The following is a 20,434-nucleotide window of genomic DNA, read 5'->3' as shown; positions in this document are numbered from 1 at the left end:
TCTTTCTCACGTTAAGTATCCACAAGCTAACAGTAAACTACAGTAATAAACCTGTTGCTCGGGTACAAAGTTAAGTTTCGCTTCATTAATCACAAACCTGCGTCCAAGACAAAAATGCGAGATGCCTATCAAGATCAGGAGTCCACTGGTTCCATGCAACATAAAAACACCATAAACAAACAAGATCCGGAGTCGCACCCCTCGAGGCACTATGCCTCTATAACTTGGGCCTTAGGGTATTGCAGTAAGGAAATACTCTTTAAAAATAAGAGCCTAAACCTAATTAAAGGCGGAAAGTACGTAACATACTTGGGAAAGAGCCACTGCCAGTCCGAAAGATTGTGTGAACTGCTGTCACAGGCAAAGCCGAGATAGTTCAAAACAAGATAGCTGAACCTCGGGACAATCTCCAACCCACCATTTTTGAGGGGATAGATCACTTTTCCATGACATGCCTCCCTAACATACTTTGCTAACAAAAAAATTAAGTAAACTCTGAGACCTGCCATTCCAGCACAGCTTAACAAGAGAACTGGATTAATGCCACAGTCCTGGTCCCATCCAATCCTGGGAGGCCTGTGCTGACCCTACCTCAGCCACAAGAGAACTACCAAAACTTTGATTGTAGGGTATTTCTGAACCCTCTTGCACTGGAAAACTGTGGCCCCCCTGCTCCAAGGCTCTGTAAAAACAAAACAGGGGAGCAAAGCTTCTCCAACTCCCATCCCAACTTCATGACTAGCCACAAACACGAGGTGGAAGAGGTGAAAGAATTTCCCAGGTTTCCCCAAAATAATCTGGAGAAGAGTGGGAAGGAAAACCTCTCCCACCGCCATTGCAAATATGATCCATTGAATACCAAGCATGCAACTAGCAAACAGGCTGCACAAAGAGAAGAGTCACTCTGCTCGCCTGTCTACCATGACCACCTAACCATGGACAGACCAAGAAAGCAATATTCCCCTTTTTGCCAGTGGTAAACCCATTTCATAGACTAACAAAACCCCTCTGGTGAAAGATGACTTGCTTACCAGGTTTCCTGCAACCATCTGAATGTCATTGGTCAGGGTGAACGAGCAACACCCTCAACTTAAGCCCCGTCCACACAGTTGAACTTTGCCTGACAGACTTTGTTCGATGAAACGTCAGAAGCGGGAAAAGTCAGAGCCTTATCTGCAGTTTCTCCGCTTCTGACGTCACAACGAACAGAGTCTGTTGGGCAAAGTTCGACTGTGTGGACGGGGCTTTAGCATAGTAGTCTGAGCAGTCATAGACGAGAATGCAGCGGTCCTCGAGTCTCTGCAAGCTGGCACCACAGTACCAACCCTACCTGGTGTCTATGGTAGGCCAACTCCCGCAGTGTATTTCCATACTTATACACTACAGCAATAGTTTGTATTCCTGCAGGAAGAACTTGAAATGCTTCCTTGTTTTCCATATTTTTATTTCTTCCTATACTTAGTAACTAGAGCACAATGCAACGGAGAAGAAATGCCAAGGAAAACGAGAAATATGAAAATGAAAACATTCTAGCTACGCTTGCACAAAGAAGGAAAGCAAATATCACCAATGAAAAAAAACTAGAGTAGTTTACTGGAAAAATAGATGAAAATCTTGAAAATATAGAAAATTAAATATCTAAAACTTTCAACTAATGTTGAACTTCCTGTGTTACATACTATGAAATCCTTCATTAAGACAATCAATTATTGTATGGAGAAAATAATTCACATAAATCATACCTCCAACAAATGCATCTCCAGCCCCATTTGTGTCAATTAACTCCTCTTCAGACAATTTAATTACAGGGAACTCTGTAATTTTGCCATCTGAAAAAAGACAGACAACACTTTTATATTAAGAGAATATGGTTATAAAAAGTATCAACATGAAAAGCAAATGTACAGTATGGCTATCCTATAAATGATTTCAATATGACAAGATGCAACTGATTAAACAAAAGCATTACAATGAATTCTCTTCTCATAGTAACCAAAAAAACATTATAATGACAGCATTATTTTATTTCCTCCATTCCTCTGCAGTTTACCCCTCATCATTATTGTTCATATTTTAACATTTTTAAAATCTGTAAAGGCATTACAAATTCACAGAAACTGAAAATAAAAACTACAGATTAGAGGTAAATGAAATGCCACAAAATATCCTAGATTTGCATGACACTAACATGACACTATTTCCAAGCTTTTAAGTTGAAATTGAATATAGGCTGGAACGTAATGAGAAAGATATCAAAGGGAATCTGTAGACTGCCATGCCCTGGGATTTTGGCCAGAGTTTTGGATGGTCCATTAAGAGTCCATTAAAGAGGTTCTTGCACAAAATAACTTGGTTATGTCGACGACTGATTGATAATATTATTAAAGCAGTAATCATGTTTAAAAGTAGCCACCAAAATATTCAAAGTTATAAAAAGCTGCTTAACACTTAAAAGATTCAAGGATTGAAGGGTCTCCAAATCTTAGATAACTTCAAATTACTTTGTCACTTCAACACTGATGAATTAAGAGATTTTCCAAATCCACGAACTGAACTGAATTAAGAATATAGCATTCAATCTTAAAACAAACAGACTCCTTCATTATTCAGAGATGAGCCTACAATACCTTTGACAGCTGGCATATTTTCTACTGGACGTAGGAAGCATAAAGTGTGTTTCGAACTCTAAATATTCAATTTTTATTTCATCCTGTGTTACACAAATTTATGTACAGTTTTGTCAATATAATTTAGCTATAAAGAAAAATCTGCTTCAGTATTATTATTATAAAGGATTACTTTATCCAGACCTCTGAGCCTAATAACGGCTCTTTTCCGGCTGATTCCTTCAGTATAAAAAAGTTTTTGTTTCCTTCGGTATAAAAGTTATCAAGTATATACATGGATATATCATATACTCATACAAAATGGATTTGCAGGTCTTGAGCCCCTCCACAGTTAAAATTAAGTCACTGAACCAAGGAAGTTTGAAGACCCTTAAAGATCCCTTGCTTTAGCTAAAGAAACGTCCAGAAAAAAGTTCAGTAAAAAGAATGCTTGGCTAAAATGTTGTTTTCTTTGAGCTCTACTAATAAACTTTACTTATATTTGCTTCACACTATTAGAGTTACCTTAAAAGTCTTTCAACAAGTACTGGCATAAATAATAAAATAGCACATACATGATTGCATGGACATACCTTTAGCTAAAATAACATTTTCAGCTCCCTGAGTGTAAACAACTATCCGCTGTCTGTCCTTGTTGTGCTTTGGAAGATCTGCCGTCTTTAGGGCAATTTCTTTTATATCTGTAGTACCAAATCCCTGAATTTCAGAAAATTTGGCTGCTTCCTAAAAAGAAAATTACCAAAATCAATTAAAATGCTTGGCATCATAAATAAATTACCTCAAATATTTAGATTTTCTGAGATCAATTTGAGTTATACTTTTTCACATTTTACAAAATTTTCTAACCTAATCAACCTAACAAAATAATAATAAACATTCATTCACATTCACACATTATTATACTACCATAGCATGTCTGCATTTTGTTTTACAAAACAGTTGGTATACATTCGCAGTTTCAAGAAATTTCTAAATGCTTTTCTAAACAAATTTCCATTTTTCATCCAATCATAAAAACTTACCAATAAAACAATGTGCATTGCATTTTAATATTTCCAACTATGTGTGTAGGTTCCACTGCTACCTACTCTATTAATGCAAGATGGTTTTGAATCTTATTTTGCTTACATTATTTAGGTACTTGATTTAGCTTCAAAACATTTGAAAATGCTATTATACACCACTGCACCCCTCTACTTGCAAAAATTAGAATAAAATTCAGCATTACGTACACTGACATTTGAATTAATTTAGAACACTAACTTCTTATAAAGTACAGGTGAATTTGAATCTGTATAGTAAAAGAATAAACACTCGGACATACAGTATCTATCTAAGTGCAAGACAATAACAGACTGTATGACAGTATGTGCCATCAACATGGTAAAAATGTTTTCAGTTATCCAAAATGAGGTAATTTTCACATTAGGACTTTCACAGAACACTTCATAGTGAAAAAGGCAGCCACAAATAAAAGGAAAACTATGACCTTTGGCTCTATAGTAGCATAAGTTTTAGCACCAACAATAATGACATAAGAGGGAATATAGCAAATACAATAAATTACAAAAACTGTCTTACCGTTTCATTACCAAATATCAAGTCAATGTATGGGAAAGCCTGCATCATTGGGTCCTTGAAAAATTCACAGAGAAATGGGGCAGACAGGTTCATGCAAAACATTTTGTCCTTCTCGCAAGCATGCTTTCCAACTTTCAGTATAGATTCTGGAGAGACTGTCAAGAAGAATCCCTGTAATTAGAAGAACATACATTAACCTACTAGCCCTGTCCACTTTTCTGACAGCACATAGTGAGAAATCATTTAATTCTTTAAACTAAGGGCATTTTACATCTTAACATAATATATTGAATGATAATGAAGTAACTGTAAAACTAAAATTTGCCATGTAATTACTGTATGTTAAATTATTCTCATGAATACTACAACCCATTACAAAGTAATCATATTCAACATAAGTAAGTAATCTTACAGATATGTAGTAAAATTTAGCTTTTTCCATCAAAGCTCGATTTTCTGGGTTTTCTAAATGGGAAATATTGAAGTGATTAGCAGCAGCCAAATTGGCAACTAAAGACCGGCACTTTCCATTATTAGTAACCACAACAGCACATGTACCTGAGGAAAAAACAAGAGCATAATGAGATAAAGCTAGACTAAACCATGTATAAATATATTGACAAAACAATTAGAATATAAATACGTACGCACACACGGTTAAGTAGGAATTTCCATGTGGAATGTGATATGACAAGGAGCTTATAGCCAAACCCAGAAAAGGTTGAATAATGCCATTAAACTGTAAATCCCCATTAATTTGTAAACATTAATAACTTAATATTAAATACTAATATGAAGCCAACATTAATTCATAAATATGTTCTATAACCAGGTGAAACTGTTTAAAAAAAATCTACCTCCAACCATTTACAAACTTAATCTATTACAGTTTCAACTTGAGAAATTTCTGTACTGTTCAGCTAAACACATCTGTATCAATTCACTCTGATGTGTGCTTTTCAAAACTTGGTTGTTTCTTACAAACACTTTCTAATGCTAAAACCCTGAGGTAGTCATTTGAAAATTCCAGCAGCAACTAACAAAAGTCCATTAAGTAAGACTGTATATGTATTATAATCTGCACTTGAGTATTTTCTAGATATGTATCTTACAATTAACAGCAATTTCACATAGTTCCTAACTAAACTAACTTGTAATGCATAGCTATCATTCATTTCAGAGATTTATTTAGAACTTTATATCTGCAATGGCACCATAACAAAAAATGTAGTTGAGAATTTCCAATACTAGATGGGAGTAATACTTAAACCAATAAAAATAAGACCTGGTTATCTCTCCTTACCAGTGGGGTGATTGGACTGTTTTTGGTAACGAACAACTACTCCAGCGTCCTCGGCTCTGGTCTGTAATATTTTGCTGTACACATCTTCACCTACTGAGCCCATGAAGGTGGCCCGTTTTGGTTCCTTTATAATCCACTGTAAAAACAAAACAGGCCAAAAAGTTAATAAATGTTATATTTTTCTTACATAACAGAGACAGGCATCCATATGTTTTCATGAAACTAAATATTTCTTTTAACATGTACACAAATAAACAAATAATCATTCGCATAATCTGTTAAAAAGACTGAAGTATTGGCACCGACTGAACATCAAGACAGTAAATATGAGGACACAACAATGCACTGCAACATGCTTTAAGAATACCAATATATTACATACAAAATTCCAAGGCAATATACCTGAGCAACTCTCATTGAGTTCTGTGTGGCACCTCCAGCGATATACTCCACGTTCTTCATGTCGCTCATTTCCTGATACATCGATTGGTGCTTGTCTTCAGCCAGGATGGCGTTGTTTGCTTCCAGTCCATATTTTTCCAGAAATGATTCATCTGTGCTCACCAGGATATCCAGAAGGGGATTTCCCATCCCAAAGAGTATGCCTTCACTGAAATGGAAGTCCAAATATTATTAGATATGTTATAAAATAATGTAAAATAAAAGTATTTACATGAAGGGAGTCATTACACTAGTGGCCATGATCTGCATTTGCCATAAAGTCAACCAGGGTATTACAGAACACTAAAACCGACTTAAAAAAGGAAAATAGTATTACAGATGCATACGTACTTCAACATCTTCAATGTACGCTGACCTATGACAATCATAGCTTCAATTACCTTTAGTTACAAAAATACATCAACTAATAGTCCACTAACGCATGAGAATCTAAAGGCACTTAAAAAGAAAGGAAGGTTACGTTCTGTTAGGCTCTGCACTCCTTGTGACCCCATGACTGATGCAGGGTTTATGCCTACAACTTACAGAAAAAGTTAATAACTTAATCTTTCAATTCTTAAATCACGGATAAAAACAGTGGGATGAAAACTTTCACATCAGCACAGTATACATTAGCATGTACCGTCTCCTAACTTTTGAATCACCCCAAGTGATCTCATTATGTAGGGTTACAGAAGTCTTAAATCTGATTTCATGTAAAGTCCATGGTGCCACGCCAATCGAAGAGGAATATATACTTGCTAGTTTAGCTGACTGTGTAAGGTTACAGTCAGGGACACCTATATAGTCACCCTCTCAAAGGTGGCAAAAATTTCAAATGTGCAAAAAATATAAAGAGAAATAATCAACACAGTAACGTGTGGGAAAAAAATAAATTTCTGACTCACGTCAGGATCGAACCTGGGACTTTCAATTGACTTGTATGGCCTGGCTTGCACCAGCCTGGCCTTTCAAATGAAAGACATGGGTTCGATCCTGATGAGAGTACAAAATTTGTGTATATAAATGACTCCTTCAATGTATCTATAATAATTTGATGTAGTTACTATCCAAATTGCATAATGTAATGCATGTAGCTAAAAGAAATGTACAGACAATCGAAGTCATGATACAAGACGAAAAAAACCCTAGACATATCACTAAAAGGATCTAAATTCTTACGCCTGAAAGGAATAAAACTGATGTAAAAATGATTACGGATACGATAACTTTTGATGATGATAATAATAAACCCAAGGAAGAAGCGGAAAAGGACGATGATAAAACACAACCAGCAAGAGGGCCAAACTTGTTTCAAGGTTAAAACAATGTAAAAGATAACAAATAAGACTACACAGGACACGTCTCCCATCGTTATAAACTGCACCGACGCATTCATCGCACTGATAAGGTTCTAATTTCACTCCTTACGACGCCAACGGCGCAGATGACAGACGACAATGATCCTAAGTGCTCTACAATCACGACCAGGATGTGCAAGAAGAATGCTTCAATGAACCAGCATTACGTTGGAGAAGAAAAAAAAGAAGAAGAAGCCAGCAGTCAATAATTTCACTATGAGAATGACACTCGGTTACACTTGACGAGTTAATAGGGAGATGGAGAAGGAGGGAATGGGTGAGGGGGGGAGGGGAGATTGTGAGGGTACTTCACCCCACTTTCTCTTGCAAGAACATGACGCTGACTAATAAGAGATTTGACTGACATACGCCAGAGCACGGAGACCGATCACACGATGCCGCCATTAGCAGATTGAGAGAGAGAGAGAGAGAGAGAGAGAGAGAGAGTTACTTATGATGGCTAGTTCACAGTGCCGCAGCGAATCAGATTACCGCAAATAAAAATGATTAAAGTCATTTGCCATCACCAAAACTAATTTCATTTTTTATGGGAAGAGGTCTACTACGAAGAATTAATGCGCATTATATATTCATGACCACGACTGGAAAAGATGCCATGTGGTGGTTTTCTATTTATTTATTTTTCTAAGCATTCCAAATCATTTCATGCCTGGATGAGACTAAGAGCAATGCCCACATTCCCCCCCCCCCCCCCCAACTACCTAGCCACCCCTAGACCTCAGTATACAGTTGGTTTTGCATCTGCCGACATTCAAGTATTCACCTGGTGTTCATCTGTTTACAGTTGGCCAAACCAGGTGTCCTTACAGGACATAATTCTAACTATGACTGGGGCTCCGTGCACTGAGAGAGAGAGAGAGAGAATTATACTTAACTCAAATGCTAGTGGTAATACAAATCAAGAATGAAAATGCCACAAGAGAGAGAGAGAGAGAGAGAGAGAGAGAGAGAGAGAGAGAGAGAGAGAGAGAGAGAGAGAAATTATACTTCACTCAAATGATAAAAGTAACACAAATCAAGAATAACAATACCCTATGAGAGAGAGAGAGAGAGAGAGAGAGAGAGAGAGAGAGAGAGAGAGAGATTATACTTCACTCAAATGATAAAAGTAACACAAATCAAGAATGAAAATGCCCTAAGAGAGAGAGAGAGAGAGAGAGAGAGAGAGAGAGAGAGAGAGAGAGAGAGAGAGAGTTATACTTAACTCCAATGATAATAGTAATACAAATCAAGAATGAAAGTGCCTTGAGAGAGAGAGAGAGAGAGAGAGAGAGAGAGAGAGAGAGAGAGAGAGAGAGAGAGCATTACACCATCTTCAGACTAACAGGGTTCGTTAATCACCCGCATGTCACGGCCAGACGATGATAATAATGCTGGTTCGGCAGTTGGATGGAACTCGATCAATAATCTTGTCGTTACTCCCAACATTTCTGTTTGGAAACTATGCAAAGACACTTCCCTTTTACTACAAGAATTTGAAGATATAATGATAAATATCTTTTATGCTGATGAAAAACAGTCAAAATAAAACGCATAAAATGTCTGAGTCAACAGAGAAACTAATGTCAATCACTCATCAAAGGCGCCGAAGTTTAAAAAGGGCTTATCACGTAATCCTGGCTAAATGAAACACACCCAGGTTCCTGGGTTCTTTTTTTTTATATTTCTTCTTCTTCTTCGATTAGACTTGTCACTCTCTCCAGTGCAGCAGATCCGTAGCTGCATTTCACTTTCCACCGTTGATGATTACTACTACGGCCTTAACTGTGAATTCGGGCTAGCAAGTTCGTGCAATCAATTAAGTCCTATGACGTTCGTGCGAGCCAATCGTCCTAATACATTCATGCAATCCATTCATCCTGTTACATTAGTGCAATCAATCTCTTGCATTCCTCGCTATCAATTCGTTCTGTGACGTTCGTGCGATCCATTCGTCCCTATGATGTTCGTACAATCAATTCGTCCCTATGATGTTCGTACAATCAATTCGTTCCAATGATGTTCGTGCAATCAATTCGTCCTATGACGTTCGTGCAATAAATTCGTCCCTACGATGTTCGTACAATCAATTCGTCCTATAACGTTCATGCAATCAATTCGTCCTATAACGTTCGTGCAATCAATTCGTCCTATGACTTTCGTGCAATCAATTCGTCCTTACGATGTTCGTACAATCAATTCGTCCCTATGAAGTTCGTGCAATCCATTCGTCCAATTACATTCGTGCAATCAATCAGTCCTATGATGTTCGTGCAATCAATTCGTCCTCTTCCATTCCTTGGTATCAATTCGTCCTGTGAAGTTCGTGCAATCAATTCGCCCTATGACGTTCGTGCAATGAGGTCGTCCTATGACGTCAATATAATAAGTCGTAAAAAACAGAGCAGGAAATTGAATTGAATCGTCCTTTTTTGGACATTTAATTCCTCAAATACTTCTTCCCACAACCTAGTCACGGTGTAAAGAAAGTTACTGCCTACAAAGTACTTTCCACGGAGTACCGTTGGCAGTAGACTAATGGCTGCTTCCATTCTTTATCCCTTGCTACTTTTCACTTCCCTTCTGTCGAACCCCTTTTACCTGCTTCTCGCTTTTAATCTTTCATTTTTAAGATTTTAATCCCTTCGGCCCAATCATTTATGATAGGTTATATTGGAAACAGAACCAGAATACAAAGGTCAACTTCTCTCTCTGCCAGTAATTACGAGATAACAAGACTCATATATCAAATGCGTCATCCGTCAACGACATAAAATGATATAAAAATCATTTAAAAAAAAGCTCTTGGTATGTAAGAGGCCACGCATCAATCAAGTCGTGATATTTGAATGAAATCACAGTACAGTACAATCCCCTGAGAGAGAGAGAGAGAGAGAGAGAGAGAGAGAGAGAGAGAGAGAGAGAGAGAGAGAGAGAGAGAGAGAGAGAGAGAGAGAGAGAGTTATGCATCCATCTAATCAGTGCAACACAAGAGACTACTTTACTTTTCCCTCCCCACTTCCTGTTCGAGTGTGTCTGTATGACGTCTCACACCTCAGCGATAACAACAAAAAATGAATGATGACCTGTGAGTTTTGTTTACGTCATGACCAACACCACGCTTCCACGGCGCATATATAAACAAGGACAGGCCCATTCATGAGGCTATTCCAGCAAGACCAAGAGTGGTTATACGAAGTGTGTGAAAAGGTCGCAGTTGAGGCTGTGGTCCACAGGGAGCTTCAGAGAGGAACTTCATTTTTGGGGGTATCTGGTGTGTACTGGAGGGTCTTCGCTTCGACGACATGAGATCTATACTAATTCTCCTGACTTTGAACCTCTCCTTCTTGGCATATGGGGGACCAGCAGGTCCTTCTCGGTCGAAAGCATCACACAGAGAAAATTCGTCGCAGCATGATGCACCAGAAGGCAGAGCAGGCGAGAGAGGTCCCTTCAAGAACCTGCTACAAAAGAACTTGTTTAACAGCACAGCATCCGCCCGAGTGAACGACAAAGTTGTGGACAAGTGCTACGAAATGTTACAGCAAAAGTACACCCCCGGCTACCCTATCAGAGGTCTCCAAAAGACGGCGAAAGTGCTGGAAGCCATTGCTGCCAAGAGGGACAAAGGCTACAGCTCACTCAATGTGCCGCGAGCATTACTGAAGCGTTTGCAGGAGAGAGATGGCCAGAGCGGATCTCAAAATCTGCAGGAAGCTGCCGATATCGTCCGCTGTCCTATTGGTGAGTGTGTGTTTTGATATAATTTATTTTGATGGTTGATCTCAAACCTTTAATCTTGTTATCAAACTATTCCATTGCTTTCTTCTTCCTCTGGTTCCTCCCAGTAACAGTAGGCGTGGTCTCATACTAAACATCTCTGCAAGACGGAATTCGCAGTGTAATAGTAAAACTCTATAATGACGTTCTTTCGAAGACCCTTGAAGGCGGCGTAATTCATAAACAGGACATTTCCGAATACAAAATGCCGAGGGGAAAGTCTATTAACACTGTCGAACTTGACTACACCGATAGATTCCCTTTCCAGTTTGTCCTGAGGGCAAAGCAAATCAATGCTGAACTCTACAATCACAATGAGTCTTGGTAGAAATCCTGAAAAGAACATGATTGGGAAAGAAAGATACAATGAGCCTTGGTAGAAACTCTTGAAAAGAAAATGATTGGGAGAGGATGATAACCTCCAAGAGAAACGAAGAGCTGAATAATGAGCAAAAAATGGTGAAAATACTTAAAGAAAGGAGTCACTGAGAAAAACTCTATATCAGGAAAATACTGTAGAGAAAGGGGTCACTGAGAAACTCAGATGAAAGAAAGGATAGAAAATAGTAGAACAATTCGACAACAACATATTTCAAAACGGTTACGAACCTAAAATAGGTCAGCAAGACAATGAACAAACTATTAAAAAGGAAAACTAGACTTCTTTTAACGAAAATTAAAATGTCCTAAAATCTACAGTCATATAGAGCTTCGCTTCACCAATGAAAATTAAAACGAATACCCTAAATTCTATTATAAATAATTTTTCTGTACTGTTTACCATGTACATTATTTATGTTTCACATTTTCATTCTAATCAATAAATCATAAATATCCTATCCTAAAATTCCTTTATCTTTAACTCAACGGGAAACACTTTTTTCGACATTTTTAGGCTCTTCCACAGACCTTTCCTAAATCCCAACAAGAAGAAGAACAACAATAATAACAGTCATTTGTAGGCTTACTCACCGAGTAAGCGATAACTAGAGTTACTGCCTCTGCAACACCGAAGGTCAATGAACTCGGAGGTGAAGGTGCCACAAAAAAAAAAAATAAAAAAATAAATAAATAAAATAAAAAAGCCCAATACAAAAAATGAGAAAAATCCAATATTCAGGCCTACCAAAAACCTAGTTAAAAAAAAAAAGAAGAAAAAAAGTGGTTGCCGAGAGGTCAGAGGACCCACGAAAAGAAGACTGATCTTCCAGATAAATTTGGAAAAGTAAATGGCTCCAGGAAACTCGTGAATATTCGATGAATTGGCAAGATGGCCAGGAACGTGCGCTGGGAGCAGAATAATTCATTTTCAAGTTTTTTTTTTTGGACCTAACGGTGAATATACAGCCTCAAAGATTACCTCGAGCCAAAATTTTAGAGCGTGGGCCAGAATAAAGCATTATACTCGAACTGGTTCCATCATCTCAAAAGGTCACTGAAAAATGAAACGAGGTCATGACTCTCTTTCGATATGAAAATCAGCACGGGTAGAAAATCTTTGATGGACATATTGAACTCACGTCACGGCATCATCAGATCAACAAAAATTGATAAAATTATATGAATAAACTAAACAATGATTAATAGGGGGAAAAATGTTTGATACTCTCAAATACGAGTGACCTCTGTGATATAACCTCTTCATAGATATAAAGTATTTGCGTTTGTTTAATAATATTCAATATTTTCTCGTACATCTGTTCCATTCATAAAACATACCAAATTCACAATATTTTTCAAAGTACGCTTTCCATCCACATACAGATACAACCATCACTGTCTCAAACATTCAGCAATACGTTGCGTACTAATAAATATAGGAATAATGCACGTGACCTTTAAAGACTTATTCATCCATATCTGATGTACGATGACTCGTCCTAAAAACATGAGTATTACCCCATAAAACGTGACTTCTAACACCGATCCTGACGACAAGAGATGAGCAGTGTATTAATCACTGTATTTTAACGTTACCTTGCGTGTGTTATCCTCCTATATTATTCATGAATAAACTGACAAACATACGTACATACACGCGCATAATACAGTACACAGACACATATAGGTAGTTTTGTGATATCAGATTACGAATGCTCATGAACAATAAGAAGAGAATTAATTTTTCCTGAGAAAAGAGAGAGAGAGAGAGAGAGAGAGAGAGAGAGAGAGAGAGAGAGAGAGAGAGAGAGAGAGAGAGAGAGAGAGTTACAAGGGTTAGTCCATCCGAGGAGACACCGTGGCCTCACTTATCTCTAAGAGCGGGTTTTTACAATTCATTCACAGGGGAGAGAGAGAGAGAGAGAGAGAGAGAGAGAGAGAGAGAGAGAGAGAGAGAGAGATAATATTCACCTGAAATGATACTAGGAATACAAATAAAAAATAAAAATGCCCTTACAGAGAGAGAGAGAGAGAGAGAGAGAGAGAGAGAGAGAGAGAGAGAGGAATTTCATTCCACCCTCTCTCGGATGTTGTGTCGAATACGATGAGAACATTTTGATATTAATACGGTTCAAACAATGCCGGCCTATACGGTTGTGGCGCCCCCCCCCCCTTTTTTTTGTTACTGTAACGCCAGGTGAAATTTATCCAATCAATTATCTCACAGCTTATTTGAATTTTCTTTTCCTTTTTCAAGCCGAAACCATCTTCCCCTGCACGTGCGAGCCTAACACAGCAGTCATCAACTGTTCTGCTACTGGGAACTTCTCTAGAATCAGAGAGATCTTCAGGACGGCAGTCTTCATTGACAGAAGGTACTATTATCATTATTATTATTAAGATGAATCCTATTCATATGGAACAACCCCACCACAGGGGCCACTGACTTGAAATTCAAGCTTCCAAAGAATATCAGTTATAAGAAAAAGACAAAAATCAATTCATATATGTACATAAGCGTGTCAACTATTATAAAATTATAAAATGATAAAATATAGAATAGAAAAAAAAATATTCTAGGTTAATTCAAAGAATAATTCACTCCACGCCAAGGAATTCATAAGGAAAATCGCCCAACACCAATCGCCAAAGTTGATCACAGAATTCTTGTAACATTTGATAAAGCCCCCTGTTATCTCGAGATGCCCTTTAGTACAAACTCCTTATCAGTGAAAAGATAAGACATCCGTGCCCTCGGGATAAACTTCTACCGATGCGATAAAAGCAGAAAGGCTTTAACGGCACAACCCGGTTACCTAAGGAAAGAGTTGAATGGCAAAAGGAACTTGTGTTTCCAAAAGTTGTGAGCAATATTAAGAATGAGACTAGTGGTAAGTAGTATTGGTATAGCAGTAGTACGAGCTATAATGAACGATTGAATGACCAAAGTACGGTATGAGCTAACGCAGAGCGAATATGATTAAAAATTAATGGTATTAGCTAACGTAGAATGAATATGACTAAAAATGAAATGACAAATATTTCGAAAACCTCTCAATAGGTCTATGAAGTCGAGATATTTATTTTATTTATCACCTAAAATATAGGTAATTTCCGTTTTCTTTACTCTGTAATAATAATAATAATAATAATAACAATAATAATAATAATATATTCATCATCATCATTATTAAACTGAGATGATTATGCCCTCACCAACAGCAGAAATCTCAGATACGTCAAGATGAAACAGAATTCATCAGATAAGGTACCAGCATACTTCTCTTACGTATGTGCTCGTAATGATGACACTTCAAGACTTTTGACTTAATTCGATTACATAACGGTGATACCCGATGTATATATCTTCTTAAGATCGATTCTGGTCAATAACCTTTTATGTCAAGGGGTTATTATGTAATACACATCGCGTATGGAACACTGTTGTCATACAGATTTTAGGCCTATGGTGTAATTGAGCAATCTTTGTATGTTGCGTAAAGGCGAAGGACTCCCATGGAGACAAGAGAGTGAGGTAGAAAGCGTTCAATAATGGTAAAATGCCCCTTACGGAAACCAATTCCTTGATTTTACCGGATTTGATCAATGTGAATCACGCCATCTTGAGCGTACTTAGCAAATCGAGCCTCGTATTTCGTCTTCCAGTTCTTTTACCATCATTTTTTTCTCATTTTCGCAACCGCCCTTTTTTTTCTCTCTCTCTCTCTCCACAGCTTCAAGAGATTCCTACTCTACAGCCTAGGACACCAGGTGCCCAGCGAAACCGTCCTGAGGGCGGGCACCTTCGGGCCGGCCACATTCCAGGAGGTGGTCTTCGAAAGCACCAACCTGCAGGCGGTGGAAGCGGGCGCCTTCCAAGGGAGCGAGTACACCCTCCAGCTCATTCAGATGGAGTACAACCCACAACTGAGCTTTTTTCCTTTTGAAGATGTGAGTCTTATTATATATATAATATATATATATATATATATATATATATATATATATATATATACATATAAGAAAAAATGTGTTCCTACGTTCAAATTGGATGATATAGGTCTAGCTGAGACTAAACTTCAATGAATGAAAATCGTACAAGCCAGAATGAGAAGGTTTAAGGATTCAACTTTCATAAAACATTAATGAATGAAAATTGTATAAACCAGAATGAGAAATTTTGGAGAAGAATCTTTCATATAATATATCATCAGGAGTACTTCATCAAAACTGTTTAGGCCTACGATGTACTCTTACTCCTAAGAATTCAATTAACTCGTACGTTATTCTGTATATATATGGAGGCTCTCAGCTCCATTAAACCAGTGATATGTATTCGTAATTACAAATGCAGTCTGGATCGAAAATTACTGCTGTAATATCATCAAAATAAACAAACACACAAACGTCTTGACGTATCCAGCTAATATATAGCGTTCCACACGAACGTATTAATTCGCTGGTTCTTATACCAATAAACCATTTTAAACAAGCAACCAAAACTGAACAAATGAAAAACGGAGAGTTGTCATGCAAAGGTCAACAAATCCGCAGATATTAGATAAAAAAAATCCACACACACACACAGGAAGTTCGTGATTCCCAAACTATAACCATCTTACTACGAATCTGCACGCACTGACCACCTTTCGTGCGCACGGAAGTTGCCTTGACTGCCTCAAAACAAACGGATTTCGAGGAAGAGAGAGAGAGAGAGAGAGAGAGAGAGAGAGAGAGAGAGAGAGAGAGGCACTACTCGAATGTCTTCACATTCATATAAGAGGTTCCTCTTTCCTTAAGATAGTCGTGTGCTTTCTTGATTGCAATACAATGTATATATTATTGTTATTATTATATACACATATACAACACACAGTATATATGTATATATACACATATACAAAGATCTTTCCTTATCAGTCTTATCACACCCTTCCCAAGAATACAGTCAACATCATGGTCTTAAAATTCTCACAGTCACCTCTGCCACGTTTGTCCTCTTGAACAAAATACTAATTATTCTTCTCACTTATCATTCTCCAGGAGCGACAGTTAGACAGGCCGTCACACTTTCACTGCCTCTCTATTCTCTCGCCTTTCGTTTCCAACCCTCACTGGCCTCTCTCTGACCGTTTCCAAATCTAAAGTCCTAAACCCTCTTAATCCTCTCTCCAAGACCAAAACAAACATCATCATCAGTTCCCCCCAGTAACTGTCGAGGGAGAGGCGGCGATTTTCCACCCAGCGGCTATCAGGCTCTCACGTGATCCAATTATTGATTCAGTGTGTCCACAACAAGGTACAAAGACCCTCCCATCTCCCTCCCCCAAACCCCACCCACTAAATGTGTCGTGTTTTGCAGGCCTCTATAACTGCTAGTTGTCCGAGGTTAATATCTTAATGGTTTCGTGACTGGAAAAAAAGATATTTACACTTATCACCATTTTCAGTATTATATTTTCAGCTTCTATTCCAAACTGTCCGAGGCATCTCTTATCTCCTCATTTCCTTATCTCTTCCTCCTCAGATACGGGGCGCTCCACTATACGCCGGTCAATCGGCATTCAAATTTGAAACTGCCTAAAAAAAAAAAAATAAATAAAAAAATCGACGTGAATTCAGAAGCCAATGTCTTGGAAACCGGAACTAGCGGATGAGAGACCATCACACACTCCGTCTTTCGGAAATGGCCTCTGCGTTAAATGATCTCAAATCCATAAAGGCCCTACTGTGTAAACATAAGAGTGTTTGTTCTTCATATCAGCTCATAACGGAAAGGGTACCTGGTATCATAACAAGGGTCTAACTCATTCTCTTTCATTTATACAGAATTCTCGTTTCTAGACAATGACAGTTTTTGAATACGGGATCAATATCTAGGCAGATGTGGCCTTTCAGTCAGTCGTCAAGAAAGATTACTTTCCGTGACGTCTCAGTTGCTGATAACAAGTCACACCGTTTATAATTGGATGTAACTGGATGTAACTGGATGTAACCGGTAAAAAGCAGGTCTGAGTGACATAGAATTGAATACGGTACAGATAAGTTTCACCATAATCAGCCTTGACCTTCAGTACTACGAAATAAGCACATAAAATGCAAACAAGTATAAGAATGCATATTTCGTTAAACAAGTTAAACCAAAATAGTATATTTTCCTAAAGAATATGACCAAATTTTCCATCATCTACAAGTTGTGAAGATGATTGTATTTTCAAATTACAAAAATATGTAAAACCCTTACTTAAATAAGCTCAGCCTGATAGGATAATACAGAAATGGTCAAGAGACCTCAGAGTGAAGAGAGATAAATAAAAAAAATAAAGAAACACAAAGTGGGCAACACTATTTGCTCCCTACTTTGGACCAACTGAGATGACACTTTTCCCAAACACCAAGACACCTTGTGAAGCACATTCAGAAAGTATTAATAATCTCATCTTCCTTCCAGCTCCATAAATTCGGCGAACTTCTGGAAGTCAAGCTCAGTTACAGCAGAATACAACAGGTTCAGCCACTGCACACAGTACCTAGACTGGAGTCTGTCCAGCTCAACGACAACATCATCAGCTACATAGAACCCTACGCATTTGCTCTCCTGCCGAAACTCATGGTGAGGACAGCGGAGTATTATAATCTTAACCTTTAACACTTAATTTTCAAGTTGAAAGAGTTAAAAAGAAATCACAAAAGTATCTTTGAGAAACAGGCAAAGTCACACTAACAATTTCAAGTCAAGCATGGGTAAAAATGGGCTAAACACCCCCAAGGATTCAAGAAGCATCACCAAGTCACACAACTAATTCTACATCATCTTCAAACAGAGTAACATCATATAAGAAATATTTATAAAAATCAAAATGCCATACTCTACAATTTCACAGACATTAGACTTGGGAAACAACCATCTCACGACGATCCAAGCGCACGACTTTGCGTTCTCTTCGCCCGATGTGATTCTGTACTTAGACCAGAATAAGATATCGAACATAGAGGACGAAGCATTCAGCAACGAACAACCCAGCCTCCTGGATCTCTACCACAATCAGATGACGACACTAAATGCCTCCGTCTTCCAGGTAAGGTAGCTGGCTAGGAATATCATGGTTTGGCCAAACAGGACAAAATATCTTCCTGGGTGAGACATACATAGTGTAGATCTGACTTGGGACATAGGTTACCTGAGCAGTAGTGTAAGAACAAAAGATATGACAGGATGGACATAAAGCACATACAGTTACAAATCAGATGTGAACATAAGGTTGCAGACCAGACATGGTATGAAATATCTGGCTATGTAAGACATAAGGTTACTGACCAAGTAGGATACACAATATGTCCAGGTGAAACTCAAGTGGCACAGAATTTGACTAAGCTTGAAGAAAAGATTACTGACCAAAATAGGCACAAAATAACTAATAACATGACTAGGTGTACCAAGTATCTATCTAGTCAGGTGGCCACCAACTAGGTGGGACGTAAAGACAGTTGACAAGATAGGGAACATGGTTACTGACCAGGGGGATACTATGATAATATGTGGAACATCAAATAAGTGACTAGTACATCATAACTATAAGACATGGTGATAAATAATGTCTGCCCAGGCACAAGAAACTGTAGGTAAACTGGCAGTCAAGACATAGCTAACCAAGTAAGACTTATGTAAGTACCTTACTACATGGGGTACACTTTATCAGTTTACTTGGAGGCATAAGATACCCTGAATGGGTGAGACCAAAGTTACTTGATTAAGTATGACAAGGGATACTTGACCACACAGAACATAGTATATTTGACCAGGTACGAAATAAGGTAACTAAATTTGTAAAAAGCTTAAGTTATCTGCTCAAGCGACCCAAGATATCTGATATTTTAGGACTTGGAGTTCTCGACCAGGTAATCCAAGAGTGGCCAACACAGTGACATCAAATCTATCTGATCTAAGTCACTTAGTGCTTACATATCTTGTCATCTGCAAGGATCCACATTTTGTATACAAAAACAATTTACTATTCTTCTGTAATTCTAAGCTTCATATTTGCAGCTCAAGACATATTTCAAAGGTGCCACTTGAAGGATAAAACCATGAAAATATATGTAACATTTTCTTGTCCATAAGCTAATCCATAGTAATATGTATGCCCTCTTAATCTTTAACTTCTTTGAGGAATATACAATACTTAACACTCACTTCACCCTTCAAAGATTATGTAACCATGCTCTTGAAAGACATAATCAAACCTCTGTACTACTCAATCCAGTCCAACCTGATGGGCATGCACAACTGACCCTCTCAAACCGTCTTTTTTTTTTCAAATATTTCAGCCCATCCTCGACAACATCCTCCAGAAGCAATACGAAACCTACATAAGCGCCGAGGAGAATCCTCTCTGCTGTCTGGGTGTCGACTGGATTCTACAGAACCCGTCTTACTTCGACCTCGTGTATCTCCCAACGCTAGACTGCTACAGTATAGTAGGTCTTGGGAAGAGTGTATAGAAACAAATGCAGTTTTTATTTTGCCTGTTTCAAAGAGAACGGTTATCATGATATCCTTTGCAAGGAGAATATCAAGGTGAATAAATTCATGGATCTTTGGGGTTGGTAATATCGGCGACTACATTGCTGTATGTGATACTAACTGGTTTGATAAATACACTACCAAAGAGCACAATCTTATTTTTCAGTTTCAAATCCCATTCTTTTCCATGACTTGATTCCTGAACATCTCTTTTTAAAGAGCTTTGTTGCGACTGCCAAAATAAATAAACAAATAAATAAAATAAACACACCACTTGATAATTCAACATAACTTTTTCAGTGTCGATTACAGGTCCATTACAGATCCACTTCAAACTTCCTCTTGGACATCTTGCATAAAATATTTTTCGAACTCATGCATACACAAGTCTTCACTTACAATACAGCTTATTTATTCAATACACAAACGTTAAGAA

At 37.9% G+C, this 20,434-nt stretch overlaps 2 protein-coding genes across 7 annotated transcripts in view; one reads left to right on the top strand and one right to left on the bottom strand.

Annotated features, from left to right (window-relative positions):
* The window catches only part of LOC135210778 (uncharacterized), a 151,839-nt gene that overhangs the window by 1,762 nt on the left and 129,643 nt on the right, over nucleotides 1-20,434 (bottom strand). For all 6 annotated transcript variants that reach the window (XM_064243632.1, XM_064243631.1, XM_064243635.1 and 3 more), the window contains 6 exons: nucleotides 5,914-6,121; nucleotides 5,512-5,647; nucleotides 4,621-4,766; nucleotides 4,209-4,379; nucleotides 3,200-3,350; nucleotides 1,743-1,829 (listed from right to left, as the gene is read on the bottom strand). In XM_064243632.1, coding sequence (XP_064099702.1) covers nucleotides 1,743-1,829; nucleotides 3,200-3,350; nucleotides 4,209-4,379; nucleotides 4,621-4,766; nucleotides 5,512-5,647; nucleotides 5,914-6,121 — 899 coding nt within the window. The remainder of the gene's footprint in view (nucleotides 1-1,742; nucleotides 1,830-3,199; nucleotides 3,351-4,208; nucleotides 4,380-4,620; nucleotides 4,767-5,511; nucleotides 5,648-5,913; nucleotides 6,122-20,434) is intronic.
* LOC135210776 (oplophorus-luciferin 2-monooxygenase non-catalytic subunit-like) lies at nucleotides 10,469-20,151 on the top strand. The gene is made up of 6 exons (XM_064243629.1): nucleotides 10,469-11,057; nucleotides 13,732-13,849; nucleotides 15,209-15,425; nucleotides 17,926-18,087; nucleotides 18,359-18,553; nucleotides 19,803-20,151. The coding sequence occupies exons 1-6, from the start codon at nucleotides 10,619-10,621 to the stop codon at nucleotides 19,974-19,976; spliced, it is 1,305 nt and encodes a 434-aa protein (XP_064099699.1). The 5' UTR covers nucleotides 10,469-10,618; the 3' UTR covers nucleotides 19,977-20,151.

This window comes from Macrobrachium nipponense, chromosome 4 (genome assembly GCF_015104395.2).
Source record: "Macrobrachium nipponense isolate FS-2020 chromosome 4, ASM1510439v2, whole genome shotgun sequence".
Lineage (NCBI taxonomy): Eukaryota > Metazoa > Arthropoda > Malacostraca > Decapoda > Palaemonidae > Macrobrachium > Macrobrachium nipponense.
This window is presented reverse-complemented; position numbering and strand designations above follow the sequence as displayed.